Source organism: Hyperolius riggenbachi, chromosome 11, assembly GCF_040937935.1.
Source record: "Hyperolius riggenbachi isolate aHypRig1 chromosome 11, aHypRig1.pri, whole genome shotgun sequence".
Taxonomy (NCBI): Eukaryota; Metazoa; Chordata; class Amphibia; order Anura; family Hyperoliidae; genus Hyperolius; species Hyperolius riggenbachi.
Window position 1 is genome coordinate 193,408,181 of NC_090656.1, and position 27,569 is coordinate 193,435,749.

Genomic DNA, 27,569 nt, shown 5'->3' on the forward strand with positions numbered 1-27,569 from the left:
TGTCGGAAGGGCACGAGCTGGGTTCTCGGCTGAGGCGGTCATCGGCCGCTGCCTCAAATGGGTGGCATCTTACAAATGTACCTAGTTTAACCCCTTTGGCGGTATGATTATTTCCAGATTTTAGGATCTAAAAGTGCTAAAACATTTTTTGAACTCTTTCAGACCCTAAAACCTGGAAAAAATCATGCTGCTAGGAAGATCTGCAGCAGCTCAGCACTCACTCACCTCCCTGGGATCCAGCGCTGCAGTTTTCCCTCTGTCCTCCGGGTTGCGCTGTAACCCTATAGTGAGATTGCAGGCTGTCGTCATGACGACAGGCGGTGATATCACTAGGGGGAAGCAGAGACATGGTGAAGAGGAAGAAGAATGGCGGCCGACGTCGGGATCCCCGGGAGGTACGTGATAAACGCCCGCTGTGCGCATTGCTTTGCATAGACCTCGGCTCAGGGTTACCTCTCCTGGCATGTTTTTCCACCGCGAGCTGTACTTGTGATTACTGCTAAGGAGGTAAAGCTGTGTACACACACCAGATGAAAGAGGCGGCTGATAATGCCCACCTTTGCTGAGAATCCAGCATGTGTACTGTGGCCTCCAACCCCTCTCAACCTCTGGCACGTGTGACATCACTGCACTCACCTGGGGCCACGTGAAACAGGCTCTCGTGGTGCCACCAAACACTGGAAGAGGCCAGGAGTCGTGCTGGCGGACAGGTGAGACTATCTGAGCACAAGCACCAGGGGGGACTTATTTACACTTGCAATGGCCAAGCAGGCAGAGCTAGGCCGATTTCTGATAGATTTCATGTTGAAATCTATCGAACGTGTGTGCGGTGTATGGGCAAGCAACAGATCCCTCTTTGATGAGCGGCCACTAATGATCCAATCTTTTTGATCCAATTTTACCAAATCTATGTAGTAGAAGAGTAAACTGATGGAATATATTAATTGGATACTATAGGCAGTTCCCTTATATTAAATATAAATGGTAAGATTGAATGAAAAAGATTGGATCGTTAGTGGTCACCATTATGATTGATCTGCCAATACATCGACCAGGTATATGGACTGATACCTTTACCCTGTTATATGGACTGTATAAATACCTTTAAGGGAACCAGACACGAAATAAAGAAAAGATTTTATGCATACCTGGGGCTTCTTCCAGCCCCATACGCACGGATCGCTCCCACGCCGCCTTCCTCCACTGCCCGCAGCTACGAGAACCGGCTCCCCGCTCTTCCGTCAGTTGGAGCCAGTCTAGCATAGGAGAAGTGCGCTCTTTGCATATCCCTCCAGCAGGCGCTGGAGAGATATGTAGAGGGCACACTTCTCCAGCGTAGCCTGGCTCTGATGACGTCAGTGACATGAGTCGGCTCTTGTAGTTGCAGGCCACTGGAGGAGGGGGCACGTGGGAACGATCCATGCATATGGGGCTGGAGGAAGCCCCAGGTATGCATAAAATCTTTTCTTTAATTCGTCTCTGGTTCCCTTTAACCTCCTTGGTGGTAACCCCGTGTGTGACACGGGGTAAGCCGCCGGAAGGTGCCGCTCAGGCCCTTCTGGGCCGATTTACATGATTTTTGTTTTCAAACACGCAGCTAGCACTTTGCTAGCTGCGTGTTTGCTCTGATCGCCGCCGCCGATGCGCCGCTACCCGCCGCGGAAACAGCCCCCCCCCCCCGCATACCCCTTGCGCAGCCTGGCCAATCGCCGCCAGGCTGCGCTATGGGGTGGATCGGGACTCCCTGTGACGTCACGACGTCCGTGACGTCGATGACATCACTCCATTCTTCGCCATGGCGACGGGGGAAGCCCTCAAGGTAATCCCGTTCAGAACGGGATTTCCTTATGGGCAAGCGGCAATCGGAGGGGACGGGCGGACGCCGCGGGGAGGGGGGAAGCATGTAGCTAGCGCTAGGCTAGCTACATGCTATAAAAAAAAAAATGGCGAAAAAACCCCTCCCGCGGCTGCGCAGCCGCGGGAATTATACCGCCAGGGGGGTTAAGTAATATCCTAATGACCTGTTGTGAGAATGCAGTAGTATGGGTATCAATATGCCTGTAATGAGATATGGAAATGGTCATTTACAATTCTCTTTTACAAATACGAAATCTGTTTTTATTTATGTATTTATTTGCCGTCTTGATTTTATTCCACATGTGGCCATAGACAGGAATAATCCCCTTCCAGACATAGATATGTATACAGTATTGTACTAAAGAAATCATGTAAATGAGCATTTCATAGTACACAAGGAATTCCAAGTGTATCTATAGGAAAATCATTTGACTTCATCATTGTGTAATGTCTCTTTGGCTCAGTCACAGCCTGTTGTAATTTGTGTAACCGTCACTCCTAGAGGTTTGAGTTTGTATTTCTGCGGTTATTATTGCAATATATAGGAAATAGAACTGGAAAAAAAAACATGCAATTTGTCATTGTCATTTTTTATAAGAATAAAACTCTTTTTTTATAATAAAACATCTGACGTCCATCTCTTTATTTCGTATCGTATCGCTGATGATTGTGATATTCTGAACTCTGTACAATTAGAAGCCATTGGAATCTCCATTATTGTATTCCATGAATGAGGTCACACAGCCAAACAAACCCTCTGCATGTAATGGAAACACACTCGCAGCAAGCTGGAACTCTAGTAGCATCAAAAGGAACTAGGCTGCAGAATTGTACTCAGCAACAAAAATGGACGCCAGCATTTTGTACTAGACCAATTCACCAGCACTGAGGTTCCCTGCATAGAACTGGTCCCTTCTCTACCCACAGCAGTCAGAGGATGCTCTTGAGTCTAAGGCACATGTATGCATACAAATCAGCCTCATTTCTTTTCGTTTTAACAGTCATGGTGGTCTGTCTGGCAGGCTGTATCTCTCTTGCCCTTATGCCAGCACAGCCCATTTTTTAGTGGTGCAAGTAGTGCAGCTTGTCGGTCCCTGGAGAAAGAGACTGATTTAGACTGATATTTTTTGATGTGTAACTCAGGGCTGGTTCACACGGGCAGAATCACAGCATTTTGGGGGGGTCAAGAAAAGGGCCATTTAAAAAGGGATCAACCGCCATTCCATTCAAATGGATGGAAGCAGTTTTTAAACAAATGTTTCAACTTTTGCGAAAACATCACAGCAGATCCCGTTGTCTTGTCCCATCTTAAACGCTACGGGTGGCAACCCCTGTCGGCTGCGTTCAGTGTTTTTGTTTCCCCCCATGTTCTCAAAACGAGACACAACAACGTAACACCAGTAACCGACACCAAACATTTTCAGAAAAGCCAAACCCGCTCCTGGACTGTTTAAGTGCTCCCAATTTTACGTTGCCTGAGGAAGCGGGCAGTAGACCCGTGAAACGCGTTGCAAAGTGTTGTTGTGAAGTAAGAATAAATTATGTCATTCTGAATGAGTACAAACTGTCTTCATTGGGGAGGTAAGTCATCCAGTACCCCCCATTTTTAAGTTTTTTTAAGCTATAGTGATTTTAATCTTTGGGCGCCTCTGTAACAATTTCGAATATTTTCAGAAAAGCGTTTAGCGGCAGCTAAATGAGCCGCTGCGGCGGAGAGAAGTCCATGTGAACCAAACCTTAAGTGTTTGCATTTTTGCAGCTGGCTTTGCACATATCCAGTGGTAATCTGTTACTGCCTTCTTCAGAGCACACATCAGTTCAGAAATGCTTTTGATCAGGAATAAGAAAGAAGGAAAAAGTATGTAGCTGCCTCCTGTTCCTATCTACTCAAGATCTAAATAAGCCCCGCTTGTCCATCCTTTCTTGGTAAATGAGATCTTCCATCCCTCTGATTCATTTAGTTGCCAGTCTTAGTACGCGTTCCAGAAGGTCAATGTCCTTTCTATATTGTGGTGCCCAAAACTGTATCCTGTGTGCCACCTCCAAATAAAGAGAAAAAAGGTAATAGTAGATAATGGAAAAATAACACCTGAAATGGTCACAAATAATTTCCTTCAGCAACAAAACACTAAGGGCCCGTTTTCACTAGTGCCGAACGCGTCATGAATCTGCAGTGTTACCCCGCATGCTAGCGGCAAGGAGAAACACTGCCTATACCCCCAATGGTTTGCCGCCTGGATCACTCCGTGGTGCGAATCTGGACGACATGCTGCAGTTTCCTGCCGCAAGCCCCCGAATCCTCATAGCCAAGCATGGCACGGCTAAGCAATCCAGATGCGTTTTCGCATCACTGGAAGTGCGGTGGGCAATCTGCAAGACACATGCTGGCTAAGTGGAAACCGACCCTAATATGTAAATGAAGCTCAAGGCCTAGGTCACAAGGGCGATGCTCATGCAAGTGACTCCAGTTGGGATTCGCTGACATGCACATATTGTTGCCAGCATGGCTTCTCAAGCGATGTGCTGCTCCGTTGCTCGCAACTATGGATGATAAATTGTATCGCAATAAGTGAACAGAGGCGCCAACAGGATAAAATACACTAAAAGCTTTAAAATTGCTACGGAGGCAATGGTGGACTTAGCAGTCATGAAACTGTCAATTTTCAAAAAAGCATAGATTTATTAACATACCCCAAAATAGTGTCGCAACGCGTTTCACAGGTATAGTCCTGCTTCATCAGGCAATAAACAACAGAGTATCTTACAGTCATATGCCACAATGATGCCCAGTGCCTCTGTGTGGATGATGAGACAGAACTAATTCCGAGTTGATGCAGAAATATGCAAATATTTATGCAACTTGAAAATGGGCCATTCAAATCCCGCTTTGGCTTCATTTGTTCCATTTTATTTATTTATTTATTTATTTGTTGTATTTATAAAGCGCCAACATATTACGCAGCGCTGTATACATTTGCATCCTTCAGTTTGGGCCGTCTGGATCCTGTTTCCTCTCTGCTTTCCTGCCCACCTTCCTGGCACACACACTACCCTCCTCATCTACGCATATATGAATCCCCATCCTCATTCAACCAGTGGCACATGCTGCCCTTCCCTATGACATCATAAGCAGGTAGGTGTCGATATAGGCCTCTTATCGAGGCGTGTTATGGTAAAACCCCATCACCGGCAAGACATCGCCATGACCAGTCAGAGGAGAAGCTTTGGCATGCAACCAACTAAGTTTGCCGGTATTTCTGAAATCCTAGTCATGCTATTTCTGCTATTCCAGCTGCTCCCCCACCCATATCCCCACCGCTCCATCCACTATCCCTGCCACTGCCACTAAGGAGCCAGACTCAACCACTGCTATTTCCACTATCCCTGCCTCTCCACCACCGCTATTTCCACTATCCCCACCACCACTATTTCTGCTATCCCTGCCGCTAAGGAGCCAAACTCCATCACCACTATTTACGCTATCCCTGCCGCTAAGGAGCCAAACTCCATCACCATTAGTTCCACTATCCCTGCCTCTCCACCGCCGCTATTTCCACTATCCCCACCACCACTATTTCCACTATCCCCACCACCACTATTTCCACTATCCCCACCACTATTTCCGCTATCCCTGCCGCTAAGGAGCCAAACTCCACCATTTACGCTATCCCTGCTGCTAAGGAGCCAAACTCCACCACCACTATTTACGCTATCCCTGCCGCTAAGGAGCCAAACTCCACCACCATTAGTTCCACTATCCCTGCCTCTCCACCACCGCTATTTCCACTATCCCCACCACCACTATTTCCGCTATCCCTGCCGCTAAGGAGCCAAACTCCACCATTTACGCTATCGCTGCTGCTAAGGAGCCAAACTCTACCACCACTATTTACGCTATCCCTGCCGCTAAGGAGCCAAACTCCACCATTTACGCTATCCCTGCTGCTAAGGAGCCAAACTCCACCACCACTATTTACGCTATCCCTGCCGCTAAGGAGCCAAACTCCACCACCATTAGTTCCACTATCCCTGTCTCTCCACCACCGCTATTTCCACTATTCCCACCACCACTATTTACGCTATCCCTGCCACTAAGGAGCCAAACTCCACCACCACTATTTATGCTATGCCTGCCGCTAAGGAGTCAAAATGCACCACCGATATTTACGCTATCCCTGCCGCTAAGGAGCCAAACACCACTACTGATATTTACGCTATCCCTGTTGCTAAGGAGCCAAACTCTACTATCGCTATTTACACTATCCCCGCCACTCCACCACTGGTATTTAAGCTACCCCAGCAGCTTCAATACCGAAAGCTGCGCCGCTCCATCTGCTATCCCTGTCGCTAAGGAGCCAAACACCACCACTATTTGCACTATCCTCGCCACTGCTCACCACTATCCCAGTCACTCTACCACCGCTATTTCCGCTACCCCCCCCCCCCCCCCACACACTGTTCACCGCTATCCCCTCCACCACCACTGCTATTTCCTGTTACTCCACTACCACCATCCCCGCCACTCCGACACGCCTATTTCCGCTATCCACGCTGCTCCACCACCGCTATTTTCACTATCTTTTCAACTCCACCACTGCTATCCCTCCGCTCCACTACCACTATTTCCACTATCTCCGCAACTCCACCACCGCAATTTATGCCACACCTCTGCTATTTCCGCTATCCCGGCTACTCCACCACTGCTATCTCCGCCACTCCACCACCCCTGTCACTCCACCACTGCTATTTCTGCTATCCCAGCCACTCCACCACCTCTATACCCGCTGCTCCACTACCGCTATCCCTGCCACAAAAGGGCTAAACACCACCACCGCTATCCCCGCAACTCCTCCACCCTTATTTCCACCATTCCTGCTGCTACAGGGTTTAGTTATACAATAGCTGACTTCCACCGAAACTACTAAACTCTGGCGCCCAAGTTATCGTCTGTACTGTCCGGTATTCAGTGTTTTACATTGGTATCTGTGGCGCTGCCCAATTTGTGGACCATGAGTCGTATCCAAATTAGCTGTATCGCCCATAAATTCCCTAAAGTGGTAATCTACACACAAATCACATGAATGCAGCACCTGAAATGCGTTTGCCACACTGCAGTCTAGTCATGCCTGTGGAGCTCGGGTTTTGCATTGCGATCAATAAGCAATGCCCCTCTGTCACACTTCTCTGCCATTTACCAGCTTCCCACACCCCCACCGTCCTGGGCAAAATCTGTTGCTGGGTAAACTACGCTGGAGGTGCTTTGCTCGTGGCCCCCAGAATTATAGGAGGCTCTAATTTCACAGCCATGGCTCACAATTTTTCCACAGGCTTTTCCTAAGGCCTAGGACAGCTGGCAGCAACAGGTAGCCTTCTGCACCAAGATCCTGTTCACAACTCTGCTCCATTTATAGGAGTGGGAATCTCCATGTCCAAATCAGTGAATTGGTGATCAATAGAGTGATCATTAGTCTAATGGCCCCTTTTTAAATTTGTCAATGGACTTCTATCTGACTATTGCCACAGGTGATCGCAGATAAATGGTGATCATTTGAAACACACCTGAACTGAAAATAAATATAAGAGGTGGCCATACCTGGGGGTTCTTCAGTGCCCTCATAACCTCGATAACCCCTCAGCTTAGCTGGTTGCCCCTCAGTCTTCATGCTTTGCACCCCTGTTCTTGCATGAAGTGTACATGCCTAGTTCACTTATGTGCCCTCCCATACAGCTGTGTGTTGCAGCCTCGGCCAGAAGTATGCTGCGCATGCACAGCTAAAAATGTATCCAAAACACACACTGACATAACGCTTCCAGACACTCTTGAGAACGTTCAGATGGGTTGTGCAGAGTGGACAGAGCATGCGCCTTCGCTCTGCCTAAGCACTCATGTGAAGCTGATGGGCCCTGAGGTTATGGGAACTCTGACGAACCCCCAGGTGTGGCCAGCTCTTATATTCATTAATTGTTTAGGTACATATCAAGCCAATTGCCACTTTTATAAATATGGCAGTAAAATATATCAGTAAAATGTCATCACGTCTGCTGAAGCTATACAACAAAGTCCCCAGTATTCAGCACCGGCAGGGATCACCTGATGCTGGATAATGTGATTGCGAAAAAGAACACCCCCCCATCGCTCCTAGCGGCTTTCGGGCATCCTCTGTGCACGGCTCCCGGCGTATCACCTGACCAGAGCCGGATTTAGGCCAAGGCCGCCTAGGCCATGGCCTAGGGCACCACAGGAGGAAGGGTACCAAAGCAGCAGGCTAAACTGGTGCAGCATTTGCAAGCTTGCAAATGCTGCAATGTAAGGAGATCAGGCGAGAGGCTGACCGCGGTACTCTGCTGCTAGCCGCCTGTGCAGCAGCCACCTTGCTCACTGTGCACGTTTGTATTGTGGCTGGCGGCTATGGACTTGGGCAGCATTGGAGATGGAAAGGAAGAGGAAGCTTCTGCATTGGAGACAAGTGGAGAAATAAGTGACACAGATGGCTGCTGCAGTGTTAAGGCGGGCTGGCTACCTATACTGAAAAGGGGAGGGAGGAAAGGAGGGAGGAGTCATCTGGCTACCTATACTAGAGAGAAGGGGGGAGGGATCATCTCACTACCTATACTGAAGGGGGGGCAGCTGGTGACAGTGGCCTAGGGCGGTAAAGAGTACAAATCCGGCCCTGCACCTGACCTGTGTTGGGCAGCCGTGCACGGACACCTGAATGCCACTAGAAGCTACAGAAAGTTCAGAAGATGCCGCACGGAGGCTCAGTAAGTATTTTATGCCCTGCAAACCCCCCAAAGACCCCATTCTCCCCTCGGGCAAGACAGTTAGTTGAGACTTCCAGTTGCCTGACTTCTGGATAATGGGGTCTTAGGCTGTATGAGGGCTTTTTTTTTAATACTACACACGGTTTTGCTGCCTTTTCCAACCACATGCAAATTGCAAAAAGCGAGGACATCAGCAAAATAATTAAAATTGTGGGAATGCTTTTAGGCCTTGTTTACATCATACGCACTTTCGTGCGCATTTGGAAGCACGTATGACACGCAAGAACGTCAGAAAGGCATAGACAGCCCTTCTGTCATTCACATCAAAGGCGCTGAGCAGCAGTACGATGTGCATGCATTCTGCGCGCAAGCACAGAGCTGACCAGCAGCAGCGCAGGGGGTAGCGGCGTAGATGGCGTGCGATTGTACACGTTGCGTTACCGATCGCATGGCGATCTGTGCTGCATAGATGTGAACGAGGCCTTATACTCGTGAGATCTGATTTTTGTCTGATCACAACAGTCCCGCATGCTGCATTTCTCCTTGTGTTCCTAGCATCCAAAAATAAATAGCAACTCGCAAATAACAAAATTGGAACAAAATCATAAAAGAAATCGCATTGATGTTTGGGATTGCGTTTTGCAGTATAAAAGAGCTCAGGGCTGGTTCACACTGGAGCCCTTTTTGAAGCACTTTGACCACCGCTGGCAATCAGCAAAGCACAGTGTGATGCAGTGGTGTAGCTAAGGAACTCTGACCCCCTGTTTAAGGTTTACATTTGCGCCCCCCCCCCCCCTCCCCCCAGCACTCTATTATTATTATTATTGATTAACAATTTTTGGCGCACCAAAACCTGCCAAGGATAACTACTATTCAAAGCATCTAAAGAAGTGATCATTACAAGAACAGCACCAATAAAGAGCTAATACTGCAGTTGCAGTTGCAAGAGGGCCCCTCTGGCCCAAGGGGCCTGGTGCGGTCGCTACCTCTTCAACTCCTATTGCTAAGCCACTGGTGTGATGATGTATTTCAAAGTGAGTAGTCTCCTTGCAGTGCTGAGATTTGAATAAAATCTGAAATGCGCTGCAGGCACGATTTTTGGAGTGAACAAAATTGCAAAGCGCTATCGCATAAAACGCATTGTACAATTGCAATCGATAGATGTTTGTGATTGCAAGTTTGAACCTTAGATAGATGTTTGTGATTGCAGATTCCCCAGCACCGATTTTTACTATCTTTTTACTTTTACTCTTGTATCTATGTAATAAACAGCTTTTTTTCCCCCTTACAACAGCTGCTCAAGAAAAGATTCACGCGTGCTGTTAACGTTGTAAAAACATTCCGACGAGGATGGGATTCGAACCCACGCGTGCAGAGCACAATGGATTAGCAGTCCATCGCCTTAACCACTCGGCCACCTCGTCTGTGATGTTCCCATTCAAGAAAACGTGCTCTATCTGCACTGCACGGCGAGCCATGCCTTTTATATAATCGTTTTATTGCGTCTTATCTATTTAACGCAGCTTTCTTGTAGCATTGAGGAGTCCAGACAGCGTAATCTGTCGCCTTCGCTTCCTACAATCAGGGATACGCTATGGTGATAGAGACTAGTGCTCTGCCACGGCGGTGAGCGGCGCTATGACCGCCAATGCGTCTGCCTAGCCCTCCTAATCCTCTCTCTACAGTCTCCCGGAAGCTCTGTAATGAGCTGGCGGTGATTGCTGTCCCTGATCGGCTGCTGGATCTACTATCTTCTGCAATTTTATAGGATCTACTCGCTCCTCTGCGCTGCTGAGATTGATTCAGTCCTTGAGTATGCTGCACAGTCCTGAGCTGCCAGGATACAGGGGAGATCACAGGCCAGTTGGATGGGCATATTTATATCCCAGCTTTCATTGATTGGAGTTGTGCAGCTATATAACACTAGTTCCTTGGGGTTAGGACATCAGCTATGATCACCCATTGACATTAATTATGAAGATATATTGTTTAGTAACGGCCATAGACTATAAGGACTGCTACAAGAGTAGTACCTGAAACCACAAAGGAGGCTGCTAGCAGCTTTATAACAGTCCTGCAATGCCAATGACGGTGCGCTGCTCATTTTTCCGGGTGGTCCTCGTAGCCCTCTTGCTAGTTGCCCTCCTGCAGTTGCTGTACCTTTCCCTCCTCTCCAGTCTGCACGGGCAACAACAGCAAAGATCGGCGCATCCGTTGCTGGCGCGCACGCATCACACAGAGCCACGATGGCAAAGAGAGCAGAAGGACCGTATCAAGGCGGTTTTGGCATCCGGTGGTATTCTGGACGTGAGTGGACAATATCGGATCTATCGTCATATTCTTTACCATGAAGAGGAACAGGCGAAAACCTTGGATGTGGTCTTGGCTTCCCACGCTAGCCTCAGTAATTTGTGGCACTTGCAGGACTTGGTTCAGCGATGGGATGGGAAGATTTCGTTGGCGCTCTTTGCCTCTAGTGCTGCTCAGGCAACATTTGCCACGATGCTGACTTATACCATTTCCCAGCTTTGCCCACCTGTGAGGCAGAAGGTGTCCTTTCACCTTGTGTGCCAGTCTGGAGATCAGGCCGCCTTTCCGGGACTGGACGACCAGGCCGAGTTTGCGCACCTGCGTACATGCCAAGCAGCTTTTGCAAAGGCAGCAAGCTTAGGTACGCACATTGTAAATTATGCAGGTAATGCCTCGTACCCCAACAACTTACTAAGGAATATTGCCAAGGGAGGTATTGGAAGGGCCACCTTTGCACTGGTCGTGGACATTGATATGGTTCCCAGTGAAGAACTGAGATCAGGGTTCTTGGACTTGGCTGCTCGAGGGGTAGATCCACGAACAGTCTATGTGGTTCCAGCCTTTGAAATTAGACACACTCGTCGACTGCCTGGGGCCAAAGAGGAACTCCTTCGATTGTACCAAGTGGGGGAGGTCCGAGCATTTTACGAAGAGTTATGTGCGAGATGCCAAGCACCAACTAATTATTCCGTATGGCTGAATTTGCCTGAAAACTCTGGCAAATTGTCAGTTGCGTATTTTGTGGAATGGAGGGACCCATGGGAGCCATTTTATATAGGCAGTAAAGACGTGCCAGCCTACGATGAGCGGTTCAAGCAATATGGATTTAACAGAATCAGCCAGGTAAAAATTGATGAAGTATTAAAAATGAATGAAAAAATGGCCATCATAGCAAGAACTTATTGTTCTTTTGATACATGGGCATTACTTATTGTATTGTGTACAGTTACGTCCAGCTAGGTTACTTACTTTCCAAAGGCTTAGCTAGGATCTGAACAAGGGGGTCCAAAAGATCTTGGACTGAGTGAGAACCACTGGGTTTAAGCTTTTCCTTTCACGGTTGAGGGTAGGAGAACATGACAAATTGTCTATTGAAAATAGGGATGGCAATTCTTAGAACTCACGGAGAAGCATGTGATCAGCTGATGGATTTGCTGGTTATGATCATGTGCTAAACCAGAAAGTCATCACAGCAAATCAGAACCTTACAAATCCATCAGCTGATCACATGCTTCTCCATGAGTTCTCCTAAGCATTGCCATCCCTGTTGAAAAAAATGTTTTGTTTTAAACTTCGTCTTCAACTTCTATCTGTGGTTAGCCTTTTCAGAACTTCCTTTTCTGTTCCTCTTCTTCTTTCCTTAAAGCCAATATAAATTGGGGGAAAAAAAGACAGGTACTTACCAAAGGAGAGGGACGGCTCTGGGTTCTGTAGAGCCTTCCTGTTCAACTCCCGCTCCTTTCATTCCAGTGCCCCACATTCCAATCTGCTGCCGCGGCAGGCTATAGAAGCTGAATGCTCCCAAAGACGGGCAGCTCCTCACTGTGCATGCGTGAGGACGCTCATGCAAGCGTAATACAGAGCCGCCCGTCTTAGGGAGCACTCTGGCTCCCGAAGACTTCCAAAGCCTCCTGCGGCGACACAGAGCAGTATTCAACTGGAATGAGGGGACCAGGAGAGGAACGGGAAGGCTCTATAGCAGGGCTTTTCAACCTTTCCACTAATTGTACCACTTTTATTGCCTGAAAACTTTCAAGTACCACCAGTGTGCCTGCACAGTAGATTGGATGCGATCGGGCTTGGCTGTTTCTGCTGGAGCCTGAATGGAGAGCAGCTACTGTGCATGCGCACACACCGATGAGGAGAAGTATGGGGCTCCCAGCACTGGATCCCATCTACTGAGGAGGAAGGGGGAAACCTCTTTAGGATACAAAGGCCTCCCCTTCCCTGAGGTAAGTACCCCCGAGGCACTTTTTTCTTACAAGGTACACTTTAAGAAAAAAAAAAAAAAAGGCATTTGGGAGGGGAAAAGTAGGAGGCATTGGTGGGGAAAACAACTACAATTAGATTGCTAGCCTACATATTGTCAGTATTGGCAATCTAGAGGTAGATTGCCAATATAGGTAGCCATACAAGTTCCCCCCCCCCCCCCCCCCCCACGCACTTAATTATAGGTAGCCTGGCCCCGCCACCTGAGAGCTAGGCAGTGACTCACCACAAAGTTCGGATCCCCCCTTGCTCACTCCTTGCTGTGCTGCCCTGTGGAATAGTTCACACCTCAGATCATTGGTAAGCCAGCCGCAGTAAAGAAACAGCCAGGCAAGCGGTGCACAGTGACGGTGTGTATACTTCAAATGAGCAGTGATGTCACTTTGTGTATCTGCGCTATCACTGTGCACCGTTGGTCTGGCTGTCTTCTCCACACTAATCTGAGGTCTGAAGTATGCTGCAGAGAAGCACAGCAAGTAGCTAGGGAGGGGGAGCCAAACTTTGTGGAGGCAGGACAGGACCAGGACAAGTGGCAGGTGGACAAAAAAGTGGCAGGCAAATCTGGTGTGTACCACCTGGCCAACAGCAAAGTACCACCGGTGGCAAGTGTACCACAGGTGCAAAGCCCTGGTCTAGAGAGATTAGCCTGTCTAATTAGGCCTTACCAACAAGTAAAACAGCAAGTGTAAATTAGGGCTGTCAGGTGTGACACTCTATGCTATAGTTTGGGCTAATATGTAAACCCTTTTGTGGGTTAAAGGGACTCCGAGCTCAGAAAAAAAAGGAAAGTTGTACTCACCAGGGGCTTTCTCCAGCCCAGTGCTGGTCGGGAGGTCCCACGCCGGCGTCCTGGCTCCTCTCCTTCTCCCCGCTCCGGAATGGCTGGCAGGCCGCAGCCCGGGCGACACTCTCCCGAGTGTCGGGCTGCTTCTTCCGCATATGACGCGGATTACGTCACACGCCGGCCGCCTCGCGTCATCACGGCGGCCGGCGTGAAAGTACTGCGCATGCGCGCTTTGTTCGCATGCGCAGTACTTTCACGCCGGCCGCCGTGATGCCGCGAGGCGGCCGGCGTGTGACGTAATCCGCGTCATATGCGGAAGGAGCAGCCCGACACTCTGCTGAGTGTCGCCCGGGCTGCGGCCTGTCAGCCATTCCGGAGCGGGGAGAAGGAGAAGAGCCAGGACGCCGTCGTGGGACCTCCCGACCAGCACTGGGCTGGAGAAAGCCCCAGGTGAGTACAACTTTCATTTTTTTTATGAGCTCGGAGTCACTTTAAGGTAATCCAAAATTCCAAAGCAACAAAGTACCTCTTTATCAAGAAAAAAATAGTGCAAGTTAATCTGAAAAACAACTCCACAAAAATAAATCACAATAATGCACAATAAATAAATACATTTGAAGTAGCCCAAGAGGGTCACCATCGTAGAGGAACACAAGTACCAAACACTAATGCTGAATACACACGGTTCGTTCCCACATCGAATGCGCCGCTCGATTCCCGACGAATCGATTATTTCCGAGCATTTCCGAGCGCATTTCGATGATTTTTAGGTTGATTGCCATGTAAAGTATGGCAAATCGACCTAACGATCCATCGAACCGCGAATCGGGCATGTCGGAAATAAACGAATTGATGGGAATCGAGCGCGGGAACGAACCAAGTGTATCCAGCATAAGGTAAGAGAATGTGTGGACAAGTTTCAAAGGTGGCTAAAAGCGCTGCTAGCCTGGAAAGAGAACCACTATGAAAGTTGAAGACAATAAATGCGTCATTAGACTGGGAGCAAGATAGGAAGATAAAAAGCCAACATAGGCTTTTTCCTCCACTCCCTCTCTACAGTTATCCATATAATAATTCCTTTTTTTGTATAGCGCTTTTCTTGTCTCCAAAGTGCTTGCAAGGAAGCCACTAGAGCGCACTCAGTAGGCAGTAGCAGTGTTAGGGAGTCTCGCCCAAAGAACTCCTTACGGAACAGGTGCAGGCTTACTGAATAGCAAGAGCCAAGATTTGGACCCAGGTCTCCTACGTCAGAGGCAGAGCCCTTAACCATTGCACTTTCCAGCCACCATATCTGACACCTGTCACTGTTAGAGATAGCCAGTTTTAAATTGTGCAAATCTAGCCCCCAAAACACAAAATGAGGTGGCAAATCAACATTCAACATTGAGGATCTCAAGGTTTGTGTTTGCGAAATAAATAAAATAGGAAAGGAAGAAGGAAACAATTGGAAAAGGATAGTCGAAAAATGGAAGTAAAAAAAATGACAGTTGGAAAATAATGGCAGTTGAAAAACAGTTGAAATTTGGCTGTTGGAAAATGATAGTTAGAAAGTGGCAGTTTAAAAATGACAGTTGAAAAACAGTTAAAATTTGGCTGTTGGAAAATGACAGTTAAAATTTGACAGTTGGAAAATGGCAGTTAAAAAACAACAGTTGAAAAATGACAGTTGGAAAAAAGCAGTTGAAAATGGCAGTTGAAAAATGGCAGTTAAAACTTGACAGTTAAAAAATGGCAGTTAAAATTTGACAGTTGGAAAATGACAGTTAAAATTTGACAGTTGAAAAATGGCAGTTAAAATTTGACAGTTGAAAAATGGCAGTTGTAAAATGGCAGTTGAAAAATGACAGTTCAACTTTTAACTGCCATCTTCCAACTGCCATTTTCCAACTGACAAATTTTAACTGCCATTTTCCAACTGACAAATTTTAACTGTCATTTTCCAACTGTCAAATTTTAACTGTCATTTTCCAACTGTCATTTTCCAATTGTCATTTTCCAACTGTCATTTTCCAACTGTCATTTTCCAACTGTCATTTTCAACTGTCATTTTCCAACTGTCATTTTCCAACTGTCAAATTTTAACTGTCATTTTCCAACTGTCATTTTCCAAATGTCAAATTTTAACTGTCATTTTCCAACTGTCAAATTTTAACTGTCATTTTCCAACTGTCATTTTCCAACTGTCAAATTTTAACTGTCATTTTCCAACTGTCAAATTTTCCAACTGTCAAATTTTCCAACTGTCATTTTCCAACTTGTCAAATTTTCCAACTGTCATTTTCCAACTGTCACATTTTCCAACTGTCATTTTCCAACTGTCACATTTTCCAACTGTCATTTTCCAACTGTCAAATTTTAACTGTCATTTTCCAACTGTCACATTTTAACTGTCATTTTCCAACTGTCAAATTTTAACTGTCATTTTCCAACTGTCAAATTTTAACTGTCATTTTCCAACTGTCAAATTTTAACTGTCATTTTCCAACTGACATTTTCCAACTGACATTTTCCAACTGTCTTATTTAAACTGTCATTTTCCAACTGTCAAATTTCAACTGTTTAAAGGACCACTACAGTGAAAAAAAGTGAGTATTTGAAGGAGAAATTAAAGAGACTCTGTAACAACAAAAACCTCCCCTGGGGGGTACTCACCTCGGGTGGGGGAAGCCTCCGGATCCTAATGAGGCTTCCCACGCCGTCCTCTGTCCCACGGGGGTCTCGCCGCAGCCCTCCGAACAGCCGGCGACTGTGCCGACTGTCAGTTCAATATTTACCTTTGCTGGCTCCAGCGGGGGCGCTGTGGCGACTTTCGGCACGGAAATAGACGGAAATACCCGATCTCCGTCGGGTCCGCTCTACTGCGCAGGCGCCGGAAACTTGCGCCTGCGCAGTAGAGCAGACCCGACGGCGATCGGGTATTTCCGCCTACTTCGGCGCCGAGAGGCATCAGAGCGCCTGCGCAGGAGCCAGGAAGGTAAATATTGCGTCACCGCTGCACGGAGGGCTACAGCGAGATCCCCGAGGGACGCAGGACGGCGTGGGAAGCCTCATTAGGATCCTGAGGCTTCCCCCACCCGAGGTGAGTACCCCCCAGGGGCCGTTTTGTCGTTACAGTTCCTCTTTAAGTGAGAGGCACATTGAGGCTGCCATATTTGTTTCCTTTTAAGCAATGCCAGTTACCTGGCTATCATGCTGATCCTCTGCCTCTAATACCTTTAGCCACAGCTCCTGAACAAGCACATGCAGATCAGGTGTTTCTGACATTATTGTCAGATCTGACAAGGTTAGCTGCATGCTTGTTTCTGGTGTGATTCAGACACTTCTGCAGAGACATAGATCAGCAGGGCTGCCAGTCAACTTATATAGTTTAAAATGAAATTAATATAGCAGCTACCGTATTCTTCTCACTTAAAGAGAACCCGAGGCGGGGTTCTTACATCGCAATCCGCATACAGAGGCTGCGTCTGTCTATAGAGCCCAGCCTCTGTTGCTAGTTAGTTTCCTCCAAAGTCCCCCCCTGCGCGCTGTCGACACTCAGCGTGTCGCAGCTGGCTGTGTTTATATCACTAATGTCAGTCTCTGCTCTCCCCCGCCTCCTGAATCGCTCCGGTCCCCGCCCACGTCCCTTCCCTCACCGCTGATTGGAGGGAAGGGACGCAGGCGGGAACCGGAGCGATTCAGGAGGCGAGGGAGCAGCCGAGCATTGGTAGGAAAAACAACTACAATTAGATTGCAAGCCTACATATTGTCAGTATTGGCAATCTGTAGGTAGATTGCCAATATAGGTAGCCTTGCAAGTTCCTCTCTTTCCCCTCCCCCGCATACATAAGAACTGCCCGCCGGGAGACTTGGGCGCAGGATACAGCTGGTATAAGACTATTGCTGGAAGCTGAATTGCAGTGTTTTAAAAGCAACTTCAGCGCTGTCTTCTGATGGCGCAGAAGTTACTGACTGTGTGCCGCTATAGCCGTAATTCCTAATTCGGCCTATGATGGCGCCGGCTGCGCCCAAATCTCCTGCACTGTTATTACAGTGCTCGCCCCCCTCCCCCCCTGCATAATTATAGATAGCCTAGTCACACCATCAGAGAACTGAAAGCTAGGCAATGACTCACCACAAAGTTCGGCTCCCGCCTTGCTCACTCCTTGCTGTGCTGCCCTGCGGAATAGCTCATACCTCAGATCATCGGTAAGCCAGCCTCAGATAAGTGACAGTCAGGCAAGCGGTGCACAGTGACGGCGCGTATACTTCAAATACAGGAAGTGAGCAGTGATGTCCCTTTCTGTATCTGCGCCATTACTGGCTGTCTCTTCCCCACTGATCTGAGGAGTGAAGTATGCCGCAGAGCAGCACAGCAAGGAGCGAGGGAGGAGAAGCCAAACTTTGTGGAGACAGGACAAGTGGCATGCGAGCAATAAAATGGCAGGCAAACCTGGTGTATACCACCTGGCCAACAGCAAAGTACCACCGGTGGTACGCGTACCACAGGTTGAAAAGCCTTGCTCTATAGGACCCAGAGCCTTCCCCCTTCTTAGGTAAGTATGTGTTTTGTTTTGTTTTTATCTCAGTTTACATTCACTTTAACCAGCTTTTTACGCAATCTCGCCATACACAGTCCATTCAAACCATCCTCTGTTATTACTGAGCGCAATCAAGTTTCCACTCTGTACAAGGAACTAAACGAGCACAGCAGTTCATTTTAACGCTGCGGCAACCGGAGCTTATCTGCTACCCCTTAGATTGTTTGTGACACTGGGATTTCAGTAAGTGTGGCAAGTTAGGAAAGTGGCGCAGAGCAGGGTTTTTTGCCACGTCGTGAGAGATGCAGTGGGTTCGCAGGAAGATTCGCCAAGCTGAGTAATTGTTAGAATAATGTTAGGACTATGGCCTGCCTGGAGCGTTCAGCTACTGGTGTAAGTGTTCAGTTAGTGTTAGGCAGGTCGGTTTACAGATTAGTGTTAGGAGTTAGGCTTATTGGTTAGTGTTCCAGTAGGAAGGTTAGTGTTAGGAGTATCAATTGGATGGTTAGTGTTGAGGGATAGAGTACAAGACCACCATCTGGAACTAACTATAAAAAGACAAGACTATTACTTGGGTTCTTTATCTAGGTGTATTTTGAATAAGCAATTTTTACAATTTCAGGTACCCCCCACCCCCCTTATCCTACCACCCCAACTGAGTGCTTCCTAACCCTACCACCCCAACTGAGTGCTTCCTTACCCTACCACCCCAACTGAGTGCTTCCTTACCCTACCACCCCAACTGAGTGCTTCCTTACCCTACCACCCCAACTGAGTGCTTCCTTACCCTACCACCCAACTGAGTGCTTCCTTACCCTACCACCCCAACTGAGTGCTTCCTTACCCTACCACCCCAACTGAGTGCTTCCTTACCCTACCACCCCAACTGAGTGCTTCCTTACCCTACCACCCCAACTGAGTGCTTCCTTACCCTACCACCCCAACTGAGTGCTTCCTTACCCTACCACCCCAACTGAGTGCTTCCTTACCCTACCACCCCAACTGAGTGCTTCCTTACCCTACCACCCCAACTGAGTGCTTCCTTACCCTACCACCCTAACTGAGTACTTCCTTATCCTACCACCCCAACTGTGTGCTTCTTTATTCTACCTTCCCAACTGTGTGCTTCATTACTCTATCACACAAACTGTTTGCTTCCTTACCCTACCACCCTAACTGTATGCTTCCTTATTCTACGTCCCCAACTGTGTGCTTCCTTATTCTACGTCCCCAACTGTGTGCTTCCCCACCCTACCACCCCAACTGTGTGCTTACCCACCCTACCACCCCAACTGTGTGCTTCCTTATCCTACCTCCCCAACTGTGTGCTTCCTTATCCTACCTCCCCAACTGTGTGCTTCCTTATCCTACCTCCCCAACTGTGTGCTTCCTTATCCTACCTCCCCAACTGTGTGCTTCCTTATCCTACCTCCCTAACTGAGTGCTTCCTTATCCTACCACCCCCAACTGTGTGCTTCCCCACCATACCACCCCATCTGTGTGCTTCCCCACCCTACCACCCTACCTGTGTGCTTTATCTACCCGAACATGTTTTCTGTACTGCTCTGTATAATATGCAGACTGGAGGATGAATATTAGCTTCATATGTCTGGATGCTATATCATAAATGTAAAGGTTTATATATAATTCAGAAACCGGTTTCTGCTTTACCCTGTCTCTTTAGGCATGTGAGCTGAATATGGCTGGCTTCACGTTTGCAGTACTTGACTCTGCGTTCCTGCTGCACAAGGGCTACAAGTTACCGGGGGACTTCCACAGCCAGAAAGATGCCGAGAACAAGAGAAACCGGCAGCTCTACAGAGGCTTCAAGGAAGAGCTGAAGATGAAATACCCGGATTCCCCCAGACACTGTTAATGCAGCTAGTCTGTACCCTAATGATAGCTGTAACCTCAAATCCATTCCCCAAAGGGGGACCTCAGTCATTAGGCGTAAAATTCCGTTCATTGTCTTAGGACAGAGTTCTCTGTAGCATATGGTACCTGTCCATCTTATGGGCCTGTTGCATTATGTGTGATGTAATGTATGTATATTTATTATGTCTGACTTCTGGTAGACTGACACTGTACCCAGGGGTGTAACAGCCCCGTGAACCCCAAAGTCATGGGTAGGGCCGGAGGCTAACAAGGCCCCGGTCCTGGGGGGCAGAGCAGCTGGCAGTGGAGCTTCATACTGTACCTCATTCCTGGTGGTGGACTCTTCAGTGAGTGTAGCTGCCGATGCTTGTCACAAGACATGCAGTGTTGGGAGCCACTGGATGATTGGCTGCACGGTGGCTACACTAAAGAGGAACTGAGGGGACGTGAAGAGGACCTGCCCACCTCTGCAACGAGGTACAATGTGAAGCGTCTGTACTATTCTGCAACACGGGCTGGGGGTCAGGGAGTATCCTGGTCTGCCACATTTTTCGAGGGGCCCAGGGTGGTTACGTTATGCCCCTGACTATACCTCTTAGCTGGTTTTGTTTGTTTTCTGATGAATTCTGCCAGTAGCACTAATATCTCTGATTTGCTCATCTCAGTAATTTAACGCATAGGTTTACAGGTGCCATACCTCAATAGCGTCAATGTCCAAAAATAATTTCATTAAGCCGAAGTCATGGTTGCCAGAAGCTTGCAGTACAATGTTTTGGAAAGCATTCTTTGTAGATCACCCTAATATAACAAACCAACTAGCAGTTTACGTAAGGAATTAAAAATAGCCACTTCCATATGCTCCTCATTTTAGGTGTCCCTTAGGAGGACAAGCTAATGGTGGCCTTATTCCCTCAACTTCACGGGTCACCATTTCTACTTCCAACCAGTTTTGTAGAAAATACCACCCTTAGTTTAAAGCACAAGTGATCAAAGGAAAAGGTAAGCACAGAGGTATGTTCATGCTAGATCCACATATCTCTGTGCATTTTCTGCTTCTTACATCGCCCACCTCCCCCCCTCCCATTCCTCAAAATCACTTCTTAAAAAAATTGTCTTTTGGCCAGTCACATTTTCAGACAGGAAGAGGTGGACTTGCTGCAATGTTCCCACCTATTGCCAACCCATTCTTTCCTCTTTCCTGCAGCACTGACTCCCTTTAAAGGAATACTTAAGTCAAAATAAAAAAATGATTTTTACTCACCTGGGGCATCCCTCAGCCCCCTGAAGCTGTATGGTGCCTTTGCAGCCCTGCTCCGATCCTCCTGTCCCCGCCGGTGGCTACTTCCGGGTTCGGTGACAGCCGCCGTCAGGCTGGGAACGCAAGTGATTCTCCGCGTTCCCAGTCACTATATCACCCTCTATGCTGCTATAGCGTATATGTTATACGCTATAGCAGCATAGAGGGTGATATAGCGGCTGGGAATCACTCGCGTTCCCAGCCTGTCGGCGGCTGTCGCCGAACCCGGAATTAGCCACCGGCGGGGACAGGAGGATCGGAGCGGGGCTGCGAGGGCACCATACAGCTTCAAGGGGCTAAGGGATGCCCCAGGTGAGTAAAAATCATTTTTTTTTATTTTGACTTAAGTATTCCTTTAAGAGGAGGGAATGGGAGGGGGATAGGCGGGAACATCGCCACAAGCCTGGCTCTTCCTTTCTGAAAATGTTAGTTTTTATGGTCATTGACCATCCATACAGTAGGTGTGGTATGGAAACCAGATAGATTTATAATATCACTTAGGCTTTGTACACCATCTAGATCAGGGGTAGGGAACCTGTGGCTCGGGAGCCAGATGTGGCTCTTTTGATGGCTACATATGGCTCACAGACAAATCAGTAGGGGTTGATTCACTAAGCTACACTGCTCTAGCAGCGCAGCTTAGTGTGGCAGCGCAAGTAAAATTTTCAAAGTAGGCACGCTACTGCTGAAGCATGCACTACTGATTTACTCGCGCTACCGAAAAAACGAACAGCTGCTCCAATTGTCCCACTCTGGACCCTATCAGGTCCAGTGATTTTGTAGGATAAGATCCCCGCACTTTCTGTCAGGCAGCCTATTGGACCAAAGTGCGGGGGATCTCGTCCTACAAAGTGAATCAACCCCCAAGTCAACTAGCTAATTGTACAAGCTGTTAGTCGTCATTTCTCCTGTCCGGCTCTTGGGGAAATGGCTGATGTTGCTGAAACCCAAGAGAAGCTGAAGACGTGTCTGAGACTGCTGCTGCCCTGCGGATCAACTGTATACACATCACCATGGCAACAGGAACGTGAGCCCTACTGTCCCAGTTTGAAAAATATTGTATGGCTCTCACAGAATTACATTTTAAAATATGTGGCGTTCATGGCTCTCTCAACCAAAAAGGTTCCTGACCCCTGATCTAGATGGTTCATGCCCCGTCGGGCCACTGTACACGCAATAGATTCTCAGCTGGCCAAGGCTATTGTTCTCCTTTTTATGCCTCCTGCTCTATCGTGAGTCACATCCAGCCCATTCCATATCAACAGCCTGCAGGCTGACAATGTGTTTGTACAGCACTCGACCCCAAGGGATTGAGTCCCAAGCTCTGCAGGTGACAGTCTTTGAACATGTCTCCAATGGCTTTTGCGCTTTTATGTTCTGAATATCTGTATGCAAACTATTTGGGGTTGTGAAGAGTTCACCCTAGTGATGGTACTGTGCTACATAGAGGGTGTCTGAAGGTTTGTTAAGCTAGGTTGAATTACTGTCACCATCTGGTATCAGCAGTTGATCAGAGCCGAGTTCTGTATAGATCCATTGGTAACCTAGAGCTATGTTACCACGGGGGGGGGGGGGGGGGGGGGGGGGGATTGGGCTTCCATACACCCTTGCTAACCCTCCCTGGTATGCAGGAAATTATGAAAATGTTAGCATTTATATTACCTGCATTTCTTTAAATGTATTAGCTGAACTAAAGTCATCTTGTTTTTTAATTTATTTTTTGTTTCCCTCTTATTCAGCTTTATATTTGCGTTTACAACCCATTACAATTTTCTGTTTGTTGAACAAGATCTGGCACACCGATATAAATGTATACCTGCCTAAGCCAGGTCCTGTATTCGATATTTGCTGATTCAAAGAACAGTAGCCGATATGATACAAGGACTGCTTCAAATGTGAAGAGCTCTAAAGCACTGATCCTTTTATAGTACCACAGGGCAGTATTAAACACGTCCCAGTGTCGTAGATGGAAAATACCAACTTAATTTGTTGTGCCAGTCTGCAATACTAAAGTATTGTAGATGTAACTGGAATAAATCATTGTTTTATGTTTAATAAACATTTCAAAACAAGCTCAGTGTCTGTGTTATTGCTGAATAATAACAGACCTCATGCTCACCATACCCATTCTCAAAACATGAGGGATTGAAGTGACGTGGCTCTAGGCAAGTAACGTCTTTAGGCCCACCTTTGATGGACGCCTGGCTTCTTTTTTGGTAAGAATTGATGGTAACTAGCATCAGCAAGGCCCCCTAATCTCTCTCTAGGCCCTCGGCAACTGCCTAAAGCCTCATCTACACTGTTCAATTTTCCATTAGATCGGATCTATTAGATAATTTCCAACCGGTCCAATAGGATTGTGTTGGATTTTGCAATAGATTTTGGGTACTTATCAAAGCAAAATCTATCGCAAAATTGTTCTGAAACAATTTGGTTGTCTACCCACGATGCAATTTCTTATTAGATCTATCTAATAGATCCGTCTATCTCATGGAAAATTGTAGCGTGTAGATGAGGCTTAAGTTGGCCGGTGGATGATCCGGCGCTTATCTTGTCACAGATTTTCAGATTCTGGATGGCAGCCAAGGATGGCAGCTATAACCTCTGAAGTATTTTTTAATGAAAAGATGGAGAACAGTGTGGATTGCATCGGAAGGCAGCATCTACCTCCTTAGCGGTATGGACGAGCTCAGCTCATCCATTACCGCCGGAGGGCGCCGCTCAGGCCCCGCTGGGCCGATCTGCTTAATTTATTTTTTCAAACACGCAGGTGTCTATTCTGATTGCCGCTACGCGCCGCGATAGAGGCCCCCCAGACCCCGTGCGCAGCCTGGCCAATCCGTGCCAGGCAGCGCTGCTGGGTGGATCGGAACTCCGGATGACGTCATCGCGATCGTCGTCATGGTGACGGGGGAAGCCCTTAAGGAAATCCCGTTCAGAATGGGATTTCCTTATGTGGCTACACGCCGGCGGCGATTGGAACTACGCGCTGGACGCCGCAGGGAGGGGGGCATCATGTAGCTAGCGCTAGGCTAGCTACATGATTTAAAAAAAAAAAATAACAAAAACTGCTGCGCCGCCACCCTGGCACAGGTAATAGAACGCCAGGGTGGTTAACCCCTGCTTACACAGTCCGAACCCCAGCACACTCAGGGTTGATTTCACTTGCAATCTCGCTCATCCATGATAGTACCATGACTATAAACACTATATAGTGCACTATGAACAATGTATTAATAAAAAATATACCACAATAATGTTTTGAAATCCATTTCATTTACAAATCTTATCAAAATATATCCATCTATTCAGCCTTTCTGCTTTTGGTGTTACAGATTTCCCTGCAAGCTTATGGTGAACCAGAACTCTAGGAGTGTGTAAGGGGCTACAAAGGACCAAAAAACTCTCTTACTAGAATGCTATGCAAAACAGAAATTTGCCTTCTTACAACAGACGGTATTTGAGATGATGCAGGTTGGGCTGAGCATATAATAAGCTGACACAACCTTGCATTCTGCGGTTATGGAGGTGTGTTTAGCTTTCAGGGACAATTTGCATATTCGGCATTGTGGGACACCTCATTTGCTCACTCCAACCTGAATAATCGCAAATAGCTTCTGTTTAAAGCGGGATTGTCAGCCGCAAAATCAAATTCCATTTATCCACTGCTCAGTGTTGATTATTTAGTCTGCATGCAGTCTGCATTGCAATCATTCCAATATAATCATAAATGTTTCTGCTGTAATTAATCTTATCTCAGTTAGTCTGGCTCTATTCTGGTACATGTCCAAGGGGAGGGGAGAAGGAGAGGGAAGCTTGTCATCTCCCCTCCCACATTCATGCTACTCACTGATAGTCTGAAAGCAGTTCAGTGTGACAGACAGGCTGAGAAAGGAAATACACTTCACCCTTCTGCAAAAGCTGCTGAAATAAGATCTATGCTGTGCTCAGGTATTTTTACAAAGATATGACAGTGCAGTTTCTAAGATAAAAAAAAAGATGAAGGGAGGAAATTACGGTACTTATACGTTAGCCGGGCGCATCCGGCAGGTGGCGCTGTTGTTGCTAATTTCAATCATACAAGCTACACGTAACAAAACTGTGATTGTAACCGCCGCTGGTGGTGCTAATTGTATTACTAGTTGACGTAACAATATGTATATTAAAAAAGTGAGTTAATTAAATGACAAATAAGCCGGCGGCAATGTAACAGATCAAGCCGCCGGCTTCGTGTCTCGCTCTCCTCCCCCCTTGGCCTCTCTCCTATAGAACACTGGGGGGGGGGGGGGGACATGCGTGTCCCCTCAGAGTCGTTCGTCGCGGCAGGGAATCCTGCTTGTTTTATTGCGACGAACGACTGTGGGGGGACACGAGTATCCCCAGGGCTGCCAGTGTTCTATAGGAGAGAGGCCAAGGGGGGAGGAGAGCGAGACACGAAGCCGGCGGCTTGATCTGTTACATTGCCGCCGGCTTATATGTTATTTAATTAACTCACTTTTTTAATATACATATTGTTACGTCAACTAGTAATACAATTAGCACCACCTGCAGCGGTTACAATCACAGTTTTGTTACGTGAAGCTTGTATGATTAAAATTAGCAACAACAGCGCCACCTGCCGGATGCGCCCGGCTAACGGATAAGTACCGAAATTACATCAGGATTGGATTCAGTCAGGGGAAGTAAATATGGAAAATGCCTGGAACAGATTTCTCTTTATTTACTATAAAAAAATCACTGAAACCAAAACATGGACACTATAAAATAAATATGTTATATAAATAGTATCTATCTACTTATAGATGTGTTTTTTTTTCCTGAGATAGTATGGCTGTCCCTGCTGCTTTCGAAGAAGGTAAATTACTGCTTTTGGTGTGCGAGCTTGTTATGAAAATGCCAGCCTGATGCAATTACGACGCACCGCCACAGCTTACAAACAGCGCTTTTCACAAGCGTTGCCGATTAGCTGCTCTATCCGCGGCCTCAGCTGCTCTATCACCACGCGTCGCTCCATTGGCTGCCAGGTGATTCTGACAGTAGCTCGTAGCCTTGGATTGGCTGTCCGGAGGGGCCGCGGCCCTGTGATTGGCGGGTTGCGCTTGTCAGTGTGAGCGGCAGTGAAGCCGGGAGGAATATATCGTCAGCCGCACTGGAGGAGGAAGAAAGTGAATGAGGCAGAGGGGAGCGCGGAGGAGAAGGTGGGACAGCGGGCTCATAATGCTGAATGAATGGTTACTGTGTGTGTTGCTAAGCAGTGTGACCGTATCCAGGAAGAGTTTATCAGTGATTGTTTATTTACAAACAGCAGCACGTGACCATTGATTACACTGAGGCGGAAGTTACACTGCTACTGAAATACATGTTAAGCTGTATACTATAAACAATTGCACAGCAGCAGAACTGATGAATGAAGAGTTCAGGATGGCTGCATTAGTTTACAGTATTCTTATAAATACTATGATAATTGTGACAAGCCCAATATGGAGGCAGATGGGTAGTTGGTGGGACTGGTAAGAGAGGTGGGGTAATTAGCAGGTGTAGAGCGAACTGAAATAGGAGGAAACACTCAGTAAATGATATCAGGATCATTCTGACTTTACCTGCTGTACCATAAAATGTAGTGTTAGACAGGCCCAGCACCTATTCAGTAGGAGACCTTAGGCAAGTCTCCCTAACACTGCTACTGCCTATAGAGCGCGTCCTAGTGGCTGCAGCTCTGGCGCTTTGAGTCCGCCAGGAGAAAAGCGCAATATAAATGTTATTTGTCTTGTCTTGTGTATATCATTTGAAGTAGTGGCCAATAAAGTGGAGAGGGTGGGGTTACAGTGTGAAAGTTCACTAAGATGTTAAGCATGGCATGCTATCCATTACCATCACCACCCACCTTAACTAGTGCAGTAATTATAGCCCCCCCTCCCCAGGGCCGGATTTACCATAATGCACTGTAGGCACATGCCTAAAGGCGCCTTATAATGGAAAGGCGGCTCACGCCCCTCCCCGAGTGCCTCCCTCCTTCCCTATGCAGAGTCCTGATGATAGTGTAAATGAGAGGGTATTCACCCTGCTCTCAACATTCCACTGACGAGATCTCCCTTCAGTCAGGGCCACCTGGCTATCAAATACTAAGGGGCACCTGTAGCTACCTGTGACAGGAAAGGGAAGTAAGTGAGAAGTG

At 47.4% G+C, this 27,569-nt stretch overlaps 2 protein-coding genes and 1 non-coding gene across 3 annotated transcripts in view; 2 read left to right on the plus strand and 1 right to left on the minus strand.

Moving 5' to 3' along the window:
* Positions 1 to 9,961: 9,961 nt before the first annotated feature.
* Positions 9,962 to 10,043, minus strand: TRNAS-GCU (transfer RNA serine (anticodon GCU)). Its single transcript has one exon. It is a non-coding gene; the product is annotated as a tRNA-Ser (tRNA).
* Positions 10,044 to 10,151: 108 nt separating this feature from the next.
* On the plus strand, positions 10,152 to 21,346 carry B4GAT1 (beta-1,4-glucuronyltransferase 1). The gene is made up of 2 exons (XM_068261306.1): positions 10,152 to 11,772; positions 19,907 to 21,346. Exons 1-2 carry the CDS (start codon positions 10,699 to 10,701, stop codon positions 20,096 to 20,098), a joined length of 1,266 nt encoding a protein of 421 aa, XP_068117407.1. The 5' UTR covers positions 10,152 to 10,698; the 3' UTR covers positions 20,099 to 21,346.
* A 5,097-nt stretch (positions 21,347 to 26,443) lies between these two features.
* The window catches only part of BRMS1 (BRMS1 transcriptional repressor and anoikis regulator), a 77,871-nt gene continuing 76,745 nt past the window's right edge, over positions 26,444 to 27,569 (plus strand). Inside the window, exon 1 of the mRNA XM_068261108.1 lies at positions 26,444 to 26,592. The gene's annotated coding sequence lies outside the window, so the exon portion shown is untranslated. The remainder of the gene's footprint in view (positions 26,593 to 27,569) is intronic.